The 23,785-nt window shown below is 45.1% G+C and overlaps 1 protein-coding gene across 1 annotated transcript; it reads right to left on the reverse strand.

Annotated features, from left to right (window-relative positions):
• Positions 1 to 6,828: 6,828 nt before the first annotated feature.
• On the reverse strand, positions 6,829 to 23,785 carry GRK1 (G protein-coupled receptor kinase 1). Its single transcript, XM_037800369.1, has 7 exons — positions 23,087 to 23,785; positions 20,965 to 21,092; positions 18,771 to 18,928; positions 17,833 to 17,916; positions 12,749 to 12,873; positions 8,897 to 9,098; positions 6,829 to 7,127 (listed from the first exon to the last, which is right to left on the reverse strand). Exons 1-7 carry the CDS (start codon positions 23,783 to 23,785, stop codon positions 6,829 to 6,831), a joined length of 1,695 nt encoding a protein of 564 aa, XP_037656297.1.

Raw genomic sequence — 23,785 nt, forward strand, 5'->3', positions numbered from 1 at the left:
TTGTCTGGCAATCCAACCATAAGATAAAGGGAGAGAGGTTCTTGTTGGTAAATGTTGATATGAAAGCAGGAGGACACCTGTTCAAGCAACTGTGGGGCCCTGGACAGAGCATACGTTAATGGTAGCCAGAGCCAGAACCGCCACCAATAAGCTATGGGTTCCTTAAATCCACCTTTTCCTAACTATTTATCCCCTTAAGGACTGGGATTAGATATCCCACTTGCCAGGGCCATGAGGGACCCAGAGCAAATGAAATGGATTTAGAAAAATCAGGGATGGGATCTTTCTTGCACCAGAGTGTAGTGGAGTAAAATGTGGAGTCATTACATATTCAATATGTACCATTCTAGAAAACAGAATGGGAAGGCGTGGGGGGTGGGGTACACAGCAATTTGTCCGGCAGACAGCGTAGTGTTCATCGGCCCCTAGGGAGTCTCATCTTTGCTGGTCAAGGGCCTTCCCAAGACAAGATGTAGGGGAGAGGCAGATCACGTTGATCTCCAGCCCCCAAACCTTCTGGGTCTCTCCACTCTCTAGCACAGAGTTTAAACTCATCAGTTAAACAAGCAAAGTCCTTCTCAAATCTACTGTCCCTGCTGTCAGTTGTGAGCAGAGACCTGGAGTCACACCTGTCCCCACTGTTTACTAGCTCTGAGACACAGGTATGTTTCCTCACTTGTAAAGAACAAACCTTAACCCTACCTCACAAAGGCAATGAAAAGGGAAAATGAGAATTAGCTAACGGATATAAACTGTTTTGCTCAACGTTGGCCATTTGTGAGCATTCAATAAGCCCACTAGCCTGTTGTTTTCTAGGCTTGTACCCTTTCTTAATACATGCCTCTCCCACAGGCAGGTCTACTCATGAACATCTGTGCTTTTACTTGTACCATCATCTCTGCCTCAAACCTCTTCCACCCACATGCCACGCGTTCCCTCCCAGCTGACAAATGCCACCATAAATCCTATCTCAGGTCAATCCAGCCTGGTCAACCCAGCCTGAATGATACCACATACTTCACACCCATATATCCGTTTTGTGATTAATGGCAAAATGCTTTGTGCTGCCATTTCACTTTTGTTACGTAATACTTTGAATAGGTAATTCATTCACAAACTTCCAAATAAAGAGTAAAAGGTAAACAATGAAAATTCTCCCTCCCACCCCATCTACCAAGTTCCTTCCTCACAGACAGCCACTTGTTTGTTTCTTGTATATCTGTCCAGAGATATTTCAGGTCTATATAAGTAAATACTCCTCTGTATTCTTCTTTCACATTTTACACAAATAGTAGCATAGTAAAAACAGTTATGCTCTTGTTTTTACAATAGATCTTCCACCATATCAATATATAGCTTTATCATTTTTGACAGCTGCATAGTATCCCATTATATAGCTGCATCATGCTCTTTAATTATTCTTTATTGGTAAACATTTAGTTTGTTTCCTGTCATTTGCTATCAGAAACAAGGCTTACATTTTTAAAAAAAGCCCTATAAATACATCGTTTCATAGCGTGCAAATGTATCTGCAAAATAAATTCCAAGAAATGGAATTTCTGAGCCAAGCATATGTGCATTTGTAATGTTTATAGACACAGCCAAATTGCTCTCTACAGGGCTGTACAGATTTACACTCCCACCAGCAATACTGGAGACATGTTTCCTCACATTATCACCAATCCTTGGGATTTTTGTCAGTCTAATAGTGAAAGATGGTATCTCAATGCAGTTCTAATTTACTTATCACCTTTTATGAGGGAAGTCAAGCATCTCTGAGGGCTATTTATATTTTTCTTTTCAGTGTTGGTTAAATATTTTAGAATATTAGATTGTATTAAAGTATTTTTTTTAATCTGTGGAATTTCACAATACAGTGAACCTTAAATTAAACCATGGACTATAGTCAACAGTAGCAACTATAAAAATGTGCTTTCATCAAGTATAACAAATGTTCCACACCAAGGCAAGGTGTTAATGATAGGGTGGAATATGGGAACCCTGTATTCTAAGCATTATTGTTCTGTAAACCCACAACTTCTCTAATTAAAAAAATTAAAATTTCGTTTTCCTTAGGATTATGTCTAATTCCCTAATACCATACCTTGCAGTAAAGAATTTAATCTTGCTCCAAAAGAGTTCTGGCCTTTATCCTTGGCTTCTGGGAGGTTATCTCTTATCACTTGGAATGTCATGCCTAATAGGTGTGTCTTCGTTTGCCTGAGAGCCTTGGGCCAGCCAGAGAGTGACAATGTGATTCCCCCTGGATGCTTTGAGCCGCACCAACAATTGATGGGGTGGAGGGGTGGCAGTGCAGGGGGGAGCTGAGCCAGCTGGATAGCAACAATGTGATTTAGGGTGGGAGCTGTAGGTCATGGGTAATAGCTGGACCTCTTGAGGGCCTGGAAACTGATATCAGCCATATGAGGAGTCAACCAGGCTAGGAGACAGAGCCCCAGTAGAGACCGGACACCAAGGTTTGGGTGGGCTTCCTGGGTGGCAAGACCCTCTTAGTAGTCACAGGTCAGGGCCGGAAGGGGCTAAGTTGTCTATGACTCTCTGTTACTAGACAAAAGCTATGGGTTCTCTGCCCAATGCATATAACAGCCAATCCACGACACCGGGTTTCAAAGAGAGAAGGCATTTAAGCTACACACAAAGCAGGAGAGCAGATGGCCCATGGGCCCCAAAATCTGCCTCCCCAAGTTCAAGGAGATCAGGGTTTATGGATTCAAACAAGGGGGTTGAAGCTGTTATTATTATTATATAATATTATATATACAGTATATACAGGGCTGAATAAGTATATACAGGGCTGAAACCAGGCTAGAACAACCAGTACAATAGAAAGTATAAACAAGGGTGAGACTGCTGAGTTTCAATAATTTCAGGTATTAACTTCTGCCTTTTCTACAATATAGAAAGAAAAACATCTATATAATGACACAGTAATCATAATCATTTGCTAATTCTGAATTTCTCAGTTACACCTTCATGAGGAGAGGAAAACTGGAAGCTGCACGTTTGTACCCCTCTTGATTGTGCCCCACGCATCTCTTCCTTGGACTGATTTTAACCTGCATCCTTTCCCCATACTAAATCATAACTGTGAGTATAACAGATTTCAGTGAGTGCTGTGAGTCTTTCCAGTGAATTACCAAAACCGACGGTGGTTTTGGGAACCCCCTGAACTTGGAGTTGATGTGAGAAGTGAGGGTGGTCTTGGGGGCTGTGCTCCTAACTTTGCAGTGGGCTTGCTCACGCACACAGCTTGCTCACATCTGGAAGTCTAGAGACTGTGTGTTCTTTGCAGAGTTTCCCAGTTCTTGTGTTGGAAACAGGATGCTGAAGGACTGAGGTTTTGTGCCCCTCTGCCCTCAGGCAGTCAGGCAGGGCCCAGAGACCTGGAACGGTTGCTTCTTTAAGCCACCTATTCAGTTTACCCCCGTGTGCCACACAAATGCACGCATTATAATATTTTATAATTTTATAATTTTATATGTATGCTAAAAATTGTTAAAAAAAAGCTGGGAATCACTGCATTATTGATCATTTATTTCTCTGACTCTAGGGAACCCTGGTGTAACTGCCTCCATGTCCTGTTTCTGCTCAGAACCCCTTTCCTCTTCTAGAGGAAATCCTGCAGAAGGATCATCCTCATATTTTACAACTTTTATTTGCACCTATGCATGCACTGCCTGTCTTTTAGCTTTATATAAATGAAATCATACGGTACATATTCTTCTGTCTTGCTCTTTGAGCTTAACATATATTAATAGATTTATCCATGTTGCATGAAACTGTAAGTCATTCATTTTCATTGCATAGATATTGCATTGTCAGAATAAAGCACAATTTATTTCTGTCTTCTACAGGGATGGACATTGGGTTCCTTCTGGGCATCTTCTGTTTGCCCTTGAAGACTCACTCTCTACTCTTCTCTACCCCGCTGTGGACTCTGGGAGTCTGAACTCTATGAACTGCTTCAGTGGGTTCTTTTGCCCTTGGGCTTCTGGTTGGGGTTGATCAGCGGTGACTCTGGCAGGGAAAGGGGAGGGGAGAGAGTGCAGCAGTGAGGGTGTTTATTCTCTGATTTCCTCCCTGTGGGGTGGACTCAAGTTGTTGGCAGCATCCCTTAACCCAAGGTCGTAGCTCCCGCCATATATGGTCCTCTGCATACAGCTCCCTTCTCTCTCTCTCTCTCTCTCTCCCACCCCCCTTCTCTCTCTAGCTCTAGCTCTCTCTGTTCCAATAACCAAGCCCTCTCCTTGCCCCGTTAGGCCTATTAGTGGCCTCTTCTAGTGGCATATGAGATGTATGGCCAATGAGCAGAATTCTCATTGTAACACACAATTAAATCTGAAAGACAACCACCCATAACCTGGCTCTTCTAACCCTTTCCAGATGCAACATAACTAATATTTCCCTGTCAATGACAACATGAAGATAAAGCAAAGGTTCTCGGGTATCAGCAGCTAAGGATGGCTAACTCCTTCTGATCACAGGTAGAGATGGGAAACATTCAAAAGAATCATTGAGAAAACTTATTTAATGAATTTTGCCTTGTAAAAGCCCAAAAGACAGTACCTGTGAAAATATTTGAACTAAAAGATTAATACATTTCAATATGAAAAAAAAAGACCTAAAATTGAGATAACCTTCTTCTAGCAGAATTTGCTCTAAGCATTCCGGGTGCCTCACCACCCACTGGACACCTCTCCAAGGCCCTTCCAGAGCAAGCATTCTATGATTCTACAGTATCAGACAGACACAGTCAGAATAGAAAGATAATTCTGGTAAGGTTTATTTCACCAGTCCACAGTTGTTTTCCTAGTAAAGTCTTCATGTGCATAAGGTACCACTATAGAAAATATTTGAAATGTCTCCGCAAAAACTAGATGACTTTGGATTTTGATTAAAACAGGTACTCCTGAAAATTTTTGTTACCAAGCAACAACTTCTTAAGGGAATGGGTAATCTTTCCTTCAGAAGCTTTAGGACCATACAGGAGGTAGGTGGTTCCTTGTTTATGACAGATTCAGAAATCCTCCAAAATTGTTGATTTGCCAGAGCTCTCTTTCCTCTGCATGGGTGGAGGAGGAGCAGGTGACTCAGTGGCTGTGCTGCAAGCAGCTAGCAACTCTCAGACAGCCTCATTGCCAAGTGATATTGTCATGGTCCCTTTACCAGAGAGAAAAGAGAACTTGTTACTACTGCCAAGACTTCTCTGAGGCTCTTGGGATGTTCTGTCATCTTCTCCCTTTACCAGTAAGTGATGCTGCTCAAGGCTCCTTCTCCCACTTGAACATAACCTGCTGGGAACTCAAAAGAAGTTCTCCCCTAAGACCTGAGACCTTCTTCTAGAAAAGAGTCCCAGCCTCCCGAAATTACCTCTGCTCTCCTGGGGCTTGGAGCTGCTGTGTCTGAGCCAGGAAACTCATGCCAGCACCACCAAATCTCAATTTAGAAATGAATGTTTTCTGGAGGCAGTTGCTACAAAAAGCTCTTCAAGTTAAATGCATAAAGCACTTGGGGGGGGGGGGGTGGTGTTTGAGGTTAAAAGTGTCATTGGAAATACTAGACCGAATAAAGGTGGTTCCTTGGGGTTTATTAGGTAAGACAGACTAAGGTTGTAAGTGCTCTCTCCTATGTTGGGGTTTTAAATCTTTAGCACTATTGCTGCTGGGAATATAGAGAGGGGATTGCAGCAAGAAACTTTGTTCTTGGCCATCGGTCAGCAGATCCGCATGAAGTAAGACCAGCCTGTTCAGGTTGGGGAGATCCTGTCTTGGCGCTCCTGTCCCTGTTTGCCAGGGGTGGACCTTCTGGGATGATGGGCACGCTTTGTGCCCAGTTACCATCAGCTGGAGGCCTGGTGGGATGAGGAGGACCGCCCTAGGGGGCGGGGCATGAGGGCAGGGGCGGAGCCTGATGGGCGGGGCGGGGCTGAAGGGTGGGGCGGGGCCGGCGGGGCGGGGCTGCGGCATCGGTTTCGCTCTCTGTGCCCAGAACCCCAGCTCCCCGCACGCTCTTCGGCTCCCGGAGAGCACGGGCGTCTCAACGCGGGCAGCTAGCTGGAGGCGAGACGACCCTGCCTGAGAGTCCCCGGCTCCGTACCCGGCCCTCCCAACAGCAGAGTCCCCCACTGTGGAGGTGGTGACCAGCACCGGCCCCCGGCAGCGGCCGGACAGTCGGGGAGGCGGGAGCTGGGTGCGAAGGGAACCCAGCACAGCTCAAAGTGCCCCGAGCCGCAGGCCAGAGTCTGGCAACCCCTGAACAAATCCCGTGAGGGATTCAGGCTCAGAGAAGTGAACAGTTGAGACTCCCGGAAATCCAAATTGAGCATCAAACCTCTTCTGATTAAACCATCTTCTTTGTCTAAAAATGCTAGTCAGGCAGCCCATCTATGCAAGAGGCCTTTGAGGGTTTATATCGTTGTTTGTTTTTTCCAACCGGAGAACCCTTTTTTATGTTTCTTTTGAGTGAAACGGCTGTAAAAGAAGTAGACCACTTACAGTTTGGAAGCTCATCGCATCTGGTGGGAGAGGAATCTAGCTGCTCTCCACACACACGCGCCTCATTTCTCTTCATTGTGCTAGTGAGGAAACTCGGCCCCACGAGGGGGCTTGTGACAGGCGAAACCTTCGTGTTCATTAGCTGACTGACTCCAGAGCCCAAGTCACAAAGGCATTTTAGTGACTGCTGACGGAGATCAACTCGTGTCCACGCTGAAGTCTCCCTAATTTCCTTTGTTCCTCTACACAGACTCTCTCCTCATCTTCAAGTTGGCTTCCCTCAGAGAATGCCTAAGAGCTCCAGTGGCTTCCTCTAGGAAACCAGACACATTCCTGATTTGGACGAGGTGGTTGGCTCCGCCACCGTGATTCCCTTCATGTCGTCCGGCATCTGCCCGTCAGAACGCCACACGTTGAGCTCCCCAAAAACGCCTGTTTCAATCATCTCCTCCTGCCAGGGAATGGGGCAGTTGCCGGTTGCAAATTCCTGAAAGAAGTCTGTATCTGCCTTGTCAAAGACCACACCTTTGACTGTGGAAAAGGCACCTACATCCTGAATGTTCTTTGCATAGACAGTTCTAGAGTCTGGGATAAAAGGAGGTATCAGCATCCCTGTTAGAAGAGAGAAAACAGAAGAGGTGAAACAACATATAATGTAAAGGAAATACCCATTTAACCAAAGATTTCTTTTCTCCTGTAGCTCAGAGATCTTGTTGCTGCTCTTATTTGGGGAAGTGGACTGGTGGATAATAAAGACAACAAGGTGTACCTAAAAGAATTGCAGGCTCCTTGAGGGCAGGGACTCAGTATGAGGTTCCTTGGGATCCCCCTCAGAGCACATAGTAGGTGCTTAAATATTAGTTGAATAAATGTGGAGATTCTTCAAGTCAAATTTGGAAGATAATTTTGAAAGAATTTTGGCACTTGTCTCTGCATTATTCCCAAATCCTCATCCTAAATATGCATCAGAAAGGACAGTGTATTCTCACCCCTCTCCTCATCCCCATCCTGCTGCTCTTTGCCTCCACATTCTTTCCATTAGGAAAATAATACCCTCACACCACTCCACCCAAAACCCAGCATGCGCGGACCAGCCTTCATCTGGAGGTCTAACACGGCAAACCCACCATGCTCAAAACTGAACTCATCATCTTTCTTTCCAAAGCCAGCTTTTCTCTCTAATATGTTAATCACCCACGATTCTTCTAGTTACCAGATACAAAATGTAAGTTACTGATGACTTCCCTCCCACCAACCCTCCAAAACCAACTAGTCACCAATTTGGTATTGATTCTTCCTAGTGCCTCTTGCACACTCGTCCCCTCCTTTTAGTTCACACTGATACTGTCCTCATTCAGCCCCGCATCGGCTCACCAATAGACTAGGGGAGTGGCCTCAGGACTCACATCCTGGGCTCCAGCTTCTCCTTGTTCAAATCCATATTCCTGGGTCTACCAGATGGTTCCTTCTCAAACACTGCTTTGATCTTGACGTTTCATACTTCTTTCTAGGTAGTCAGGGCCCTTTAAACTCTATTTGCTTTTCTACTCCAGTGAGCCCTCCGCTCATACACTTGGACTTGCTGCCCACATCCACACTTTTGCTAGGCTAGGCCATCTTGACAGCTCTCCCTGGCAGAACCCCACCTTCAAATAGGCTGAGAAGCTACCTCTGGTTAGAATTCTGCTGTAACCACTTCATACAAAAGTAACTTCCCTTTTGAGGGCATCTAAGTTTTACTGCTCTAATACTCCATGGCTCCTGTCTTATAATTTATTGTAGTTATATACATATAAACACACGTACTAACTTTTCTACCTGACTCTAAATTCCTAGAAGGTATGGCTATGTCTTATACTTCCCTCTCTCAGATACACACACACACACATACACACACAAAGTATCTTGCACATGAAACTTCAGGACAAATACTGCTGGAATGAAAAAAATTCTTCCCATCAAACGGTTTGAAAAATCCTGCTTTCGGTTTGGGCTCTTTAAATCATGGGCTCTTTAAATCATGGATGCGTAAATGTAAAACAATAGGTTTAAATCCTTAATTGTAAATTAACCAGCATTTATTCTCCACGGTCCATCATACCTGAAGACTTAAACTTCATAGGCCCCAGGCAGATTTCCCCAGGAGATCTCATCAATTAGATAATACCCAATCCTGGAAAATGTTGGGAGGAGTGAGGGATTAACAGAGAATTGCAGGGGTGGATGGCATTATTTGGGGGGCAGAAGGATAGCTTTAAGAAAGAATATCATTTCTAAACTTTAGAAAGAAGTCAACTGGATGGGTCTGGCTATGAGTTAAAGCATAAGACATACCCTCCTGCAGGCCCTGGCCCCAAAATCTAAAACCCTTGTTATAGTACCAGCCTCAAGCTGTCTCCAGTTAATGTCTTTAAAGAGAGGGTTGGCACGGAGCACGTCACAAGTCCCATTTCTGAATCCAAGACGCTTCTCTGGGTCCTTCTCGAGCAGCGCCTCACAGAAGTCCTTGCTGGCCTTGCTGAACTTCTCTGGGTACTTCACAACCTCTGAAAGGACCCTTTGCTTGAGCTCCTTGTTCTCCACCTGCACGCAAGGGGATGTACCACATCCAGTTAAACCTTTGCCAAACCTACCAGCATTATTGGAGTTGGCCAAATGCAAGTTTAGAAAGCAAGTAAAGATGATACCAACACCAATCAAGGACTAGTTGTGGTGGTTTGGAGCTATGTACCCCAGAAAAACATGATCTTGAACTTAATTCATTCCTGTGGGTGTCAATCTATTGTAAGGAGGACTTTTGATGAGGTTACTTCAGTTAAGGCATGGCCCAATCAATCAGGATGGGTCTTAATCCCATTACTAGAGTCCTTTATAAGCAGAATGAAATTCAGAGAGAGCCATGGGAAGCAAGAAGCTGAAGGTCAACAGAACCCAGAAGAGAAGGGAGAGGCCAGAAGAGGCCATCATATGCATTGCTGTTGAGACCCAGGAGCCAAGGATCAAGGATCACTGGCAGTCAGTCCCCAGAACACCAGTCTTCAGGAAGAAAACACTGCCTTGATGATGACTTGAGGATGACTTTGTCCTAGCCTCAAAACTGTGAGCTAATAAATTCCCATTGTTTAAACCAACCCATTGCATGGTATTTGAGCAGCCAAGGAAACTAAAACACTCCTCTTGGATAGTCCTTCTCCCACAAAACCCATCTCAGAAAAAAAAATAACACTTTAGCACATTCCCCCAAGTATAGGAGTATAAGGAATATGAGCATTCTTAAGGGCTCAATAACTCATGTCAAGGGGATGGAATTCTTAAGGTGAAATTTCCAGGTGCCAAAATTGAGGTGAAGAGTATTTTTAAGGAACTCTGGTTGGCTTTTCAGCACATTCACTTGACCATTACAAACCCACTTGAGAAGAAAAGTATCAGAAGAAATAAAAAGTTAACTTTAGAGACCCTAGCTGGCCTAGCATTCTTCTCATTTTTATGCATGTCTAACTGGATAGAAACTGAAGGGTGACTTCATGGTGCCTTATTTTTAATCAACTTTATTGAAGTATCATTTACACACCACAAAAGCACCCACTTTAAATGTAAAGTTTTAAGAATTTTGATGTATTGCACATGTAGCCACCACCACAGTCAAACTTTTGACGTTTCTACCCCTGCCCCCTAAAGTTCCCCTGGACTCTTTGACAGTATCCCCACCATGCCCCCACCTTGGGCAAACACTGGTCTGTTTTCTGTCACTAGAGATTAGATCTGGTTTTTCTAAAATTTCATATAAATGGAATCAGACAGTTATTACTCTTTTGTGTCTGACTTCTTTCATTCAACCTAATGGGTTTAAGATTCACCCATGGTGTTTTGTGTATCAGTAGTTCATTCCTTTTTATTGCTGTCTGGATGTACGGCAATTTATTATAGTACTTTTTGACTGAGCTCCTGGAAGGGCATCTCATAAAAGCTCATCATGTTCTTCATTTTATGCACAGAAAGTCTGGGATTCTGGTTGGGGCTATGGAATCAGGGAAGACTCTTCCATGAGATCCAGGTGGCCTCTCAGATGGACTCTTCAGTTATGAGCCTTGAGGATGGCCCCCTGCAGGTGGATTACATGCTGGGGTTTTTTGTTATTCCTTGTTTCTTTACTTGTTCTTCAGAGTTGCTGGAAGTCAAGACCAGGAACTGCTTTGGCAATATTCCTGCCTAAAGTCTTGGCTGTGTGTTTGAATTCTTTGCTGGCTCCTTCAGAGGACAAGGGGCCCAACTAGAATCACACCGAGCTGGTTAACTAACCCCCTGCCAGTGCTGCAGTGGAGCAGTCCCTGCACCGCGGGAGAGAGGGCATGTGCAAACCTGGGCAGTCCCTCTCCAGCACTGAGGTCTTACCGCTCTCAGGCAGTGGTGACAGCGAAGGGCAACAGCCCAGGAGATGCGGCCACCTCTGCTTCCAGATGCTGAGAGGGAAAGGACAGGTAACAGAGCCAGCTCTGGAGGCAGGCTCTCTCCCTCCTGGGCTTCACCACCCGGCAGTAGAGAAAATAGGGGTCTTTCAGTCATGGGCCCTGAGACTCTGACTCAATAAATATTCCTGGGGCAGAAGGCCCAGGGCTGGCCCCAATGTTACCTCAAATAATTATGTGGGTCTTTTGTGAACTGCCTTCTTTGACAGCAAAGGAAAGAGTCATAGGACCAGGCCCAACCTTGGTAGCAATGCAACAGAATATTCCAGGGTAGGTGATAGTGGCCCCACCATAGGATGTGGGGCTAGAGCTAGAGCTCTTCTTTCCACCTGCCCTGCTCCAACCCTTCCATCAAAGCCCAGATCATCTCCCCTCATCCATGAAGCCTTCCCCACACATAGCAGGAACTAGGCAAAACATGGGGAAAGGGTTTAATATGGTGACAATGGTGACAATATCATTTGATGGTGTGGGGTATAATAAAGTTGAGTAGTTAAAAACAGTCTTGACATCTAAGCAGCAGGTAACAGTATGTCTGGAGCATTGTTGATTTCAAGTTTGGGAGAGAGAATTGACTATTAGAGTTCAAGGTAGAGTTGTGGAGACATTGAGTGACTATAGATCTGAAGACTCTTTGGCTGTTAAAAGATTGGAAATTTAATTTTTTCCAAAAATTTTTTAGGGGAGGACAAGTGTGGAAGCCTGACAGGGGTACAAACTGTAAAGACTGTACCTGAACAGACTGTAGCCCCAGGTAGAAGAAAATGATTGATAAGATATCCAGACAAAGTTGAGAAAGTGGTTGTTTTGGGCAAGAACTGTGACTGCTTCTAAAGACAACCGTGTAAATGCCTTTTACATCAGGCTCATGCATAGTGACAGAGACAGTTGCCTCCTCATTGCTGGTTGACAGTCACTCCCTCATTCAAACAGTAAGCAGTCATTCTCCTGAGCTTCTGGGTCAACATTTGATCAAAGGAAGAAGCCAGCTTTGCACCATTAGTTTTGAAAAGGTGATTAAGCTTTTCTAAATATTATCTTTACTTGTGGTTCTGTTAGCATAGAGAACCAGAGAGCTCTCCCAGCAGATACTCAGGAGAAGACTGAAGAGCAAAAGAAACAAGGAAAGTGTGTAACCAGAGGGTCAGGGACACACCACATTAAATGTTCAATTCTCAATATTCAAAAGGACACTCAACAATTTTGTCAGAAAAGTTGCTGTCCCCGTGAGTGTGGTGTACTTCACTTCAGTAGGATTTGTAGCATCTTGGAAAAAAAGAACTTGTTCATCTAAAATGAACAGCAATTAATCCATCCAAAGGAGGTAAACCAACACACACATGTTCTCCCAGAGAGCACTGGCCTGGGTGGCACCAGAGGAGGCTGCGAACTTGCTCATGGGTGGGAGTTCAAGATGATTCAGGCATCCTGGACCCTGAAATCCTCCTGAGTGTCCAGGAGCTACAAGGAGAGGAGTTTGTCAAGGGCCTAGGATGAGAAGGCTAGAGCTCAAGGTCGCGTGGCAGTGTTTTCTCAGATGGGAACACTTCTGCTCCTGCCACATGCCTGCCAAACTCCTCCGCAATTCTCCTTGAGGTCTTAGGAAGCATCCCTCAGCTCCTTTCACAGGCTCCCTGGACCTGGGGCAATCACCCCACTGAGAGAGAGCAACACACAGAAGTGAGTCTCTGCCTCTATCGTGGTCCTGCAGAACAACCCCTAACACCCAGGCCTGCCTGGGTTCTGCTGGAGAAAAAGATCTCCTACCTTTTCTCCTCGAGCTCGAAAGGGTCCTTTGGCAGCAATCATCTCATACAGCGTGACCCCCAAGGCAAAGTAGTCTACTGAAAAATCATACTCCTCACTGCGCAACAGTTCAGGGGCCATGAAACCTGTCGAGGCACAAGGACAAGCACAACCTCAATGCAGAGCCCAGTTGCGTTTGCATGAGTACTGATCCCAAGCTTGTAATCACAGAAGTGATGCTCCGAGGATAAACTGCACCAGGGCTTCTTAGCCTCAGCACTACTGGCTCTGTAGGGTAGACAATTCTTAGTCATGGAGGCCGTCCTGAGCACTGAAAGATGTTTAGCAACATCCCTGGCCTCTACCCACTAGATGCCTGTAGCAACACTCTCCTGAGTCGTGACAACAAAAAATGTCTCCAGACATTGTCAAATGTCACCTTGAGGGCAAAATTTCTCTGTGTTGAGAACTACCAATTTATATATTTGGTGTGAATGTTCATTTCCCCTCTTTGGTACCTCAAACTCAGAGATGCCCAAGCAGAAGAGGGATTGTCCTTCCTTGCCTCCAAAGCTACAATAGTGTAAATGTGACTTGTGGGGTGTAATAGATATGTTTGATCTATGACCAAACAAACCCTACAAATTGCTTCTTGACCCCCTTTCTTACTGAAATGTCTCTAGACAAACAGACTTAAGCTAACACCAAAGACACAAAGAGTTAGAGAAATGCCCCAGGTGCCACACTTTAGGGCTGAGGCTTAACAAAAGCTTGCAAAACTCAGGGCACCGAGGCACTCACCTTGAGACCTTGTTCTAGATTGACATAGGTCCATTCATTAGCACCCTTTAATAATACTGATTATGTTGACATGTATTCTGCGCTTATTATTCAGGTGTAGGTACAATTTTATCTCATTTAATCTTCACAACACTGAGAAGTAAGGCTATTATACTCTTCCCATTTTCCAGATAGGAAAATAGAGGCTTAGTGAGCTTAAGTAACTTGCTCAAGGTAACATGGATAGGTAACAGAACAGGGATTCAAATCTAAGCACTACAGCACCAACATCTGAGTTTACAACCACTCTTTAGTCCTTTGGGTATGATATTTAAACCCATTACTAATCCACCTAATTGTATTTGTATAACTTAGACAAAATTATTCATGCACATAAAGAACTGGATAGTTCTACAAGGTTTGTATCTGAAAAATAGCAGTCTCCTGACTCCTCCTCCACTTCGTTCCCATTTTTCAGAATTCTTTTAGCTGATTATTTTAGAATTATCCCTATCTCTTAATAACATGCTTATCTTGCTACTTTTGAGTGTTTCCATTTGGGGTCTCATCAGTTGAATGACCTCTTCCACTCTCCCGGTGCATAATTCTGGTTGGTCAGCATTCAACTCAACACTATTCCCAGCTGAATGAAAAATAAACCTCAGTTATGTTTCTTTTCCTACATATTTATTGGTTTTCCTAGATCATATTAATGGTCTCTTTTCCCATTTTCTTTGTTTTCTGTGTACTTATTACCAATACAACCCCAAATTCCCTGAAAATTCTCTTATACACCATCATGTTCTGATACATCTAGTATTTTATCAATTTCATCCTCGTGAGATCCTGTCCTGAACCCCTGGGCTCTATTGCCTCCACACTCTAGACAGAAGATGGCATTTCCAGCAAAGCAAGTAAAGGCCTTGTCAGATGCCTGTTTCCATCTGGGTAAGACTTTCAAGAGATGTACAGGTGCACACCATGGCTCTAGCTCATCCCTGTGCCAGCTTTGTGACAAAATATTGGGAGTCGGGCAATGTGCTGTGCTCCACATATTGAAAGTCAACATACCCCAAAGGTAAACTTCCAGGTCTCCCACTCCCTCACTGCCACCTGTGTAAAGGCCTCAGTCCAATGCATGGAAACGATGGAAAGCCCAGTTTATATTTTACCAGCAAATATGGCCCGTGACACCTAATTCCCTGGGACTAAAACTAGATGTTAGGGGGTGGGGAATGGGAGGTGGCTTCTGCAATCAGGTATGTTTAGACTTTCTGAGTTAAGCAAAGTTAATTTTGTCTCTCTATTTTAGGTCCTTTCTGATCCTTTAACATGCTGATGTTCATGATAAATTTGCAAGAGAGATAAATTGTGCAACATTTGCCAAACTGATTTAACCACAGAATCATTTTTCCCCAAAGGGAAATCAAATTCCAAAGAACACTGGAAAACATGGCCATGAATATATCTAAGTTCTGCTTGTACAGAGAATTACATTATTATCCAGACTTTTGCTCAGACTCTGTGAGAAAAGAATTGTTAAGTGACCACAATGTCTAGATTAAAACAGGAGTCCAAGAGAAAGCCCTACCAAATCACAAGTGATTTGAAGTTGTTATAAATCATCTCTTGGAGTAAATAATCCAGGGGGCTTCTAGTCTGTTCCATGTAGTTCAGTCCCAAATTATATTTATTTTTGTATTGCCATGGTGACTGGACAAAGTAAGTAACCAATAAATATTTGTTGAATGAATGAGTGAATACCATCTTAATCTATTTACTTCATATACTAATTCATCCCTCCTCACCCCCACCCCACCCCCTACCTGGCTGAGAAGTCTTTGAGGCTACAGACTGTGTTATAATGCTTTTGTGTTCCCTACTGGGCTAGTACAGGACTAGCAAAAGTAGGTCTATCTAATTGATTTCTACAATCAGTGACGGATTGCAAAGGAAATCACCTGTGCAGGCTGGAGGACACCAGCTACTGGTGGCGCTCCCGACCACATCTCTATCATGTGCATAGAGCTGGGAACAGCATCCAAAAAGGGGCCCTTTGACTTTTTATCTTTTCTTTTTTTTAGCCCACGTGATTTTGCTTGATAACCCAAGACTTTCAACCAACATTCTGATGTCAGCGTCTATTGTGAAACTGTTTTAAGGTCATGTTCTGAACCTAATATCGAATATAAAGGATGATTCCTGCATGCATACACGCACCCCTGCTAACAGAGAAATGCCCTGTGGAAAAGTTTCATATCCACCCAGTATTGAGAGAGAAAACAGTGACTCTCTCCATGGCAATGACAATGGCGCCCCCTGGTGGCTAATTTGACCCCAATACATACTTGCCTTTTGAAGCAATGAACGCTCTTGAGTTTGTTAGTTTATATGCTTGAAGTTAAACAAGCACGACTACATCAAAACCTTGACATATTTTGCTGTCAAGCAGTTCTTTGTAGTTGTCTCCTAATGATCTGAATCACCCTGAAACATGTGAGTCGTTTTCACAATAAAGAGCTTTGAGAGAGGAAAAAAATGCCCTGGGGTGGAACTTCATGGATTTTTTTGAGAGTTATGAAAGCTCAAGTAACACAGAAGACAGCAAATAGCTTTAGCAGTCAATTTTAGCCACAGATGCAGAATGGTGCTTATATTATTACATGAAAAGGAAACGGCCCTGAGGCTTTGCTATGCTGTGGGACCGTTTTCCAGACAAGCTGCCTTCCAATAAGATCTTTTCAGACCTTCCATAACTGGAGATGCCTCAAAAGGAGACCAAAGCCATCAAACTTCTACTGAATTCTGCTCCTAGACAAGTATAACAGACACAAGATGCATCAACGTAGAAAGTCTCTCGTCAGAATTGTTCTTCCTCGTAAATGAGGGAGAAAAACAGTTCTCATCCTTCTTCCAGGTATAACTTTTCCCCTTATTAAAGCTACAGGTGAGGACAAACCTGCTGTGATGACAGGTACCAACACAAAAAGTGCTTAAAGCCAGGGAATTTGGAGGAGTTGATGACTTAAAACAAGATCTGAATTGCCACTTTGTACAAGCACCTCAATCTCAGGAAATATTGCTTTCTCTCCAAGGAAAAAAAAAAAAAAAAAAAACAAAAAACAAAAAACAGAACAAAAAGCATTTCTTAATACTATCAGAAATAAGCATAAAAACAATTGAACCATCAAGAATATGGAAGAAAGAGAAAAGAGGAATTAAAAATGTATCGAGTACCTACTACGAGTATGTGCCAGGTGCTTTTGACAACACCACAGGATTTAATTCGCACAGTGAGCCTGGTGTGGTCAATATTGTGATCTCCATTTTGCAGATGAAGAACTGAAGGCTCAGAGAGTTAAAGTAAATTGTCCAAGATCACACAGCTAAAAAGTGATGCGCCTGGAGAATGTACCCAGCTCTTCCTGACCTTTAAGTCTCTTCTCTCTGCTCTACACCGGGCTGCTTCCCCTCCTGCCTGAAGGGAAGGATGAGAGGAGATGACTGAGATGGGGTGGAGGAGGCAGGAGAGGTGGGGACCCTGTACCCACACACAGGTCTACTGTGACTCTGCTGTCTGGATAAGAGCAGCTGCTTCCTCATCCGGGTCTCCATCCTCAGCTGCACTGCGTACTACCATTGGCCTTCCTTAGACGGTAAAGGCCTTGACAGTGCTGATACCGGCTTTGATTCTAGTCTGACCACACTGTACAATGGCATATGCCCACAGGGCACTGGTGTAGGTTTTATTACATTAGTAAAGCTTGAGGACTTTGAACAAGTGCTTAACAATAGTTCGAGTTTCTGGAACCTTCACTCCAGGACACAATCCACTTGCAGACCACAGAGTCCCAGAAACCCCCATGGTCGGAGTGCTCCAGACAAACTTGCGATGCTGACGTCCCAAGAAGGCCTTAATGTCCATTTCAGGGAAGGGTGTGGCCCATCAAGGCACCAAAAGGAGAAAGCTCTGATCACAGAGGCCACTGTGCTTCAAGACCAACAATAATGTTTTGAGTTGGGAGAGGGGAAACTTTCTACAGTGAATGGCAAACTCTTGGAACGGCTGGGGGTATATACAGACGTGAAGTCAATCGGTGAATCCCCCTGATTTCTCAATATTTGTTCCAAGGGATGAGAGAGCCCCTTCTCTACACCCCCGTCAGCCTGCACCTGCTGCCGGACCCACCCTCAGCCTGCTCCCTACCCCACGCCCAGGCCATGGAGACCCAGAGGGGTCCCCGCCTCTTGCCCCCTTCTCCTGGGGAGAGGTTCACCTGCCAAGTCTTCTCAAGCAGCTCCTGCCCGTGCTCCCAGGTCCTTACCTGGGGTCCCTGCATAGCCCTTAGTCTTGATCTGCCCGTCCTTCAGTTCCACGGCCAGCCCAAGGTCAGAAATTCGGATATTGCCTGAAAAGCAAATATTGGCTGAGTTCACACGCGGCTCCACGGAACAAAAGAGTCTGGCGTGCCCAGGGCCTCGCGGGAGCCAAGCACCGCCCTCTGCACACACTCGGGGCCACGCGGACAGCGAGCTCATCCCAACCCAGGCACTGGACGCAAACCGCCCCTGCCTTCCCTCCCTCGTCAGAGGGCAGAGGGGCCCGGAGGGGACAGAGGGGGGTCGAGGGCCGAGCACCACCAGTACCCGCAACTGGAGTTAAGGACATGAGCAATCCAAAATCCAGTTTCCACATATGCCTTCTCTTTCCCAAGCTAGACAGCAAAAGCTCTCGTGAATGCCCATGTATTTATTTGATGAAGTGATATGGGGGGAGGGGAGGGATCTAAAGACTGTTTTAGATGCCTAAATCCCTCTGTTTATTTTCTGATAAGAAGCCCAATTTGACTTCACATACAAAACAGAAAGAAAAAAAAAATGATACAGTGAGGATTTGGCCATAAGAGATTAACTCTTGTTAATAGTTCTTGAACTACAGACATCTCTAGATTAACTCACTGTAACCCTAAGTGTCTAATTATGCACCAGATTTCACCAAAGCCCATTAAAAATCATCATGTCCATCTGAAGGTTCTGCCAGCTACCGTTCTGTTTCAAATTGGTCGAATGGACAATAAATCAAATTTAGCCTGTGTCTCTGTGCCCTTTAAAGCTATAGCAAAAACTCATCAAAATCTTTTCACTCCTCTTTAAGATAACTGCACAGGCCTGGGAGAGAAACAGAGCAGCTTGGCTGGACTGACTGGGAGAGCCCCCCAAGGTCAGGTGGGAACCCTGTGAGGGGAGGGCAGCTGCCCCTCACCTTCACTGTCCAGGAGGGCGTTCTCGGGCTTGAGGTCCCGGTAGATGATCCTGCGCTGGTGAAGGTGCTCCAGCCCACTGATGAGCTGGGCCGTATAGAAGGTGGCGCGCGGCTCCTCGAAGCCAGGGTTCTCCTCGTGGACATTGTAGATGTGATACCTGGGGGGTGAGGGGTGGAGGTGGGGAGGGGCACCACCAAGGGAGAGGCGGGTTCTTTTCTGAGTACAACTATAAGCAGTGGGCCCGCAGTTTTAATAGAAAGTAAAATCACTGAAAAACAGGGTGAGGGCTTCAGAAGCATATGTATGTTTCAGTAGGGGGTCTGGGTGCAGGGGTACTTAGTCTAGTTGTCTGGTCATTCAGAGGCTTTTAGCCTCAGCATCGTGTCAAAAGAAGAAACTAGAGGCAGTCTGCAAATCCTGCCTTGTTGGTAGTTTCAACATCCTTACAAACAAACAGACTGCTAAGGAGAAAGGGGGTGATTCGAAGTTCATCTCCTCTCCCCTTCCTTTCTTAGCCTAGCCTGCAGATGCTGGGAAACAGGCCCAAAAGCTGTTCCATTATTGCCAACTGAATGAATATGGGGGCAGAGGAGGGCAAAAGAAGTCTGCATGAGGAGCCCAAGTTATTTCAAAATACAGTTTCTATAAAGTCTATATAACTACAGAGGCTGTTTCATCCAAACTTAAAAATCAAGCTCCTTGTTGTGTTGTGGAGAAGGATTTTCCATCCCAGTCTCCTTCCTCCCCATGATGTAATTTTTCTAATTTCTATCACTATTCCGTTTTACAGAAAGACAAAACCCAACTAATAAAATGAAATAAATTATTTTAGACTAGATAAACAATTAGGAGAACAGAGCCAGAGAAGGACTCAAAGAAACCAGAAAGAAACCCCTCAAATCAGACTAAACACAAGGCAGCTAGAAGAACAACGTAAATGACTTTAAATTACCATTATCATTTTCACTCTCTTCGAGGCATCGTATTTGCACTTCCTAGAACACTTTCCCTCTTTACCCGTGTGACCTGGGAAGGGTTACATAACCTAAACCTCAGATTCCTCATCTGTAAAATGGGCCAAACCCACCTCATGGAGTTCCAATGGAGACAAAACCAGAGGAGAGAACGGGTGTGCCAAGCAGTAACAAATGATATCAGCAGCTCAGCTTTGGTTAACACTCACATGCTCCGGATGCTCCTGTAAGTATTTTCCATGGTTTTACTTACTTGAGCCTCACAACCACCTTTGAACATGGGTATTATCATTTATCCCCATTTTACAGGCCAGGAAACTGAGGCAAAGAGAGGTTCATGTGCTCAGCTAGCAAGTCGGTGGGTTTTCCTTCCCTTCAGCCAAAAATAAAATTTCAGGTGATAGAGCTCAAACACAATCAGCATTTTATTATCATCCTTCCAAGTCTCCCAAAGAGTCCAGAGTCCCTTTTCCTATCTCTGAGATGAATGGAAGTTCATCTTTCTCCTCTGGATCCCAGGGCCTGGCTCTCAGGTCTGGGGTAAATCAAGGCACAGGGCCAATGCTGGGACACAGCCCCATTCTCTCTGCCAGTGCTGGGGAAACTGTGGTTCCCTCAAGTGGACACAATACATTTCTAGCTCTGTTATCATCCCCTAAGAGTGGCTCTTCACAAGATGGGGGAGTTGATGAAGTTTGTCTTCATTGACCATCCCTCTTAATGGAAACCCTTTAACCCCTCTGGAGACTCCCCACCTCCACCCCCATTATTCACCCATCCAAATACCACGTCCTTGCTTAGCCACCAGGTAGCACATATAGTTACGTACGGAGCACCATATACTCCTGCTGTCGAAACCACTCATCCTCACTTCCCCCAATGTCAAAACCTGCTTAGGAAAGCAAGTGACATCTTCATTCACAGGGATGTACTTTTTAGTACTTTTTAGGGTTACTTCCCACAGGAGTACCATAATTGATAAGGGACCAAGGACACACTGTTTCAGGTATCAGCCAGAAGAGAAGAGATTTTGATCAGGGCATGGGACTTTCCTTTGCTCTCCGGTGGCATGTCATGAGCGGCGGTGCCCTCTGCCCGAGTGGGAAGCAGGCCCTCTTGGGCCCCAGAATCCTCTTACCAAGCTTGGATCACTGGCCCCACTCCATCCCAGGTCACATCCAGGACACCCTCTCCCTCATCTGGAGAAGGTTCCATTTACCTTAAGTCGCCTCCATTCATGATGGTCATCACCAGACAGAGGTCAGTTTTGGTTTCAAACGCATAGGCCAGAGAGACTATAAACCTGCTATGGACTTTCTCTAGAATCTTCTTTTCTACCATAGCACCCTGAAAAGCAAGATGTTGAATAAGTACCCAGAGAAAGTGTCATCCCCATAACAGGTCAAGTTCCACAAGACAAGAAAACCTCCTTTAGACCATGCTCTGCAGTGTAGCCTCCTGAGTAGCATGCACAACAAAATAGGAACATGGTTGGAGATATTTTTAAAAATACCTTGCAAATAACTTACAAACAGCATCACTCTCCCTTTTTCACAGAGAGAAAACCTGACAGGGGAAATTCATCAATGTGCAGAAGACTTCAGCAGGTCTCCAGGATCAGTCTCCAGGCAAGGCCATGCTCAAACCAACCAGTTTTTTAAAAATATCCTATTAAGATTCCCCCTCCTCCCCTGGTGGCCCATTTAGTGTCTGCTTTCCCTTACAGTTCTTCCTTATGTCTAACCAACTTGCCATGCTGCAATCTCTGCCCTTTTCCTCCTCTTCAGGACTCTGTGGAGATGGAGAACAATTGGACAGTGCCCTCTATTTAGTTTTTTATTTCTATTTTGATACCTCGTGCTGTTACATCGAAACTTGTTCTCAAAAGCTGAATTTAGAAAAAGAATGCAGATTCCTTTTTGAAGAAGGAATTCTTGATGCTGAAGGAGGCCCCTTTCCATCTAGAGTTGCATGGAAATATTTTACTTTGTGTTCAACTAGGATACTGAACTCAGGAGAAAGAAGAGTCTGTAGTATGCTAACTGTTGGATTAAAATTGTAGTTATACAACTGGGAGGGATAATTACTTCCACTCCAAAGCCCCACAGTGAGAACACTGTGGCTTTTTCTGGAACCCTTCATTCAACTGGTTGCCACAGGCATCTGACTGTTAGCCTTTAGCTAATGGACCTAAATCACAGGTTCGCCTAGCCCGCTGTCAAGGAGACCTCTAGCTGGGGGTGCTTGTGGTGGTTGCTATTTAACCCTAAACACATTGCCCTTAACACGATCTGTGCTGTGCACCTTGAAAGGGAAAAAGAGAAGCATATGGGGCAGAAAGTGCAGCTGGGGAGGCTGCTTTAGGAGATGTGTTTCTAAGGCATTTAAGCAGCTTTCCCTGATCCTGCCCTAAATGGACATTCTGACGCCAGTTGGGAAGAGAGGATAAAACTTACAGCAACCTGAATATGCCTTCCATACACTCTCATTCTCTGGAAAATGTCCACATTCAGGGGGAAAAAACAAACAAACAAACAAAAACCTGTACCCTGCATTAGAAAGGGGCTCTGCCTCATGGGAATATGCCAATCAAAGTGAGTCCTGCCACAACTGCTTGTGCATTCTCCATTATCATATAAGCTAGAGCTTCAGGGAAAGTCTTTCAGAAAGTCAGAGTGGAGTATCCAGAAAACCAATCCTCTAAGCAGCCTTTCCCTACAAGATACACCTTAAACTTGCTACTGTATTTCAGCAGTGTTGGTAAAAAACAAAGGAAGTTCACCAAATGTGGACCATCACCCACACCAAAAAAAAAAAAAAAAATGCTAAGGTTGGTCCTTGAGGAGGGAAATCTGCAAATCCTCCATCCATGTCCAAAGCCCAAGGTTAGTTATTAAAAGCAGCTGGGGAAGTTGAATCACAGAACTGGGAAGGAATTTAGAAGTCATATACTGCATCCTCTTTGTTCCACACTGTAGCCAGAAAACAGCAACTGCAATGCCACCAAAAAAAAGGGGGGGGGGACTAATTTTGATGTGTGGTATCTAAACATGATACAGAAGTAAACCCAGATGGACTAGAAGTCTAGCCAATGATTGCACAACTAAAGAGGGTTCAGATGTCCAAAAGGCAAGGTTACCATTCTTTCCAAGGCAAGGTTATTTTCTATCTCAGGCATGATAGCCAGCTAAGGGAGTCCTGTTTGGAGCTAGACACGGGACATAGGTTGGTCCTCTACACACTAATTAATATGCTGACACTCCCCCACCCCACCCTGCCCTGCCCTGGGAATCTAAAAGCCATTTACTTTGCACTTGCTGTGAACTACGGTGGCTGCTTACTTGGTACCCCTTCCTTTTCTTCAGCCTCTTCTTATTCAGTTTTTTACAGGCGTACAACTTGCCAGTGGCCTTCATCTGGCAGGCTGACACCTCCCCAAATCCCCCTTTCCCCAGGATCCTGAAGTCCAGAAACCAGTCTTCTCCCATGGGCTGGGCCTCCAACCACTTCCACTGGAGGAACCTCAGGAAGTACAGGCTCCCCAGGTACTCTTGGAAGGGGGCTTGGCTCAGGTGCACGAGGGTGGCCTGGAGGAGGGGTTGGAAGAGCCCATCCTGGATGGCTGCGTGCCCCTCCTTAGCCTTGGCCATCAGTGCCTCGTCCAGAAAGCCGCAGAAGAGCTTGGCCTGGGGGTCCAAGTACTCAGCCAGGATGGCCTGGGCCTTCTGCAGCCGGAGATCATCGTCGGTTGTGTCGTAGTCCTCGATGTCCTTCCAGAGCTCCAGGGCCGGCACATGCCTCGCGTCTGTCTTTAGGAACTGCTGGAAGAGCCGCTTGCCGATGGGCTGCTCCGAGCACACGCTCTCAAACTCCAGGCTGAGGCTCTGGCGGAGGGCCTCGCACTTGGAGAGCGGGGGCAGCTTGAGCTTGGCGAGGTACTTCTTGTCCCTGAAGGACTGGGCGCTGCTCCCGTCGAAACTGCATCGGGCTGCGATGAAGGCGGAATTGGCCACTACGGTCTCCAAGGACCCAAAATCCAT

Source organism: Choloepus didactylus, chromosome 12 (genome assembly GCF_015220235.1).
Source record: "Choloepus didactylus isolate mChoDid1 chromosome 12, mChoDid1.pri, whole genome shotgun sequence".
Classification (NCBI taxonomy): domain Eukaryota; kingdom Metazoa; phylum Chordata; class Mammalia; order Pilosa; family Megalonychidae; genus Choloepus; species Choloepus didactylus.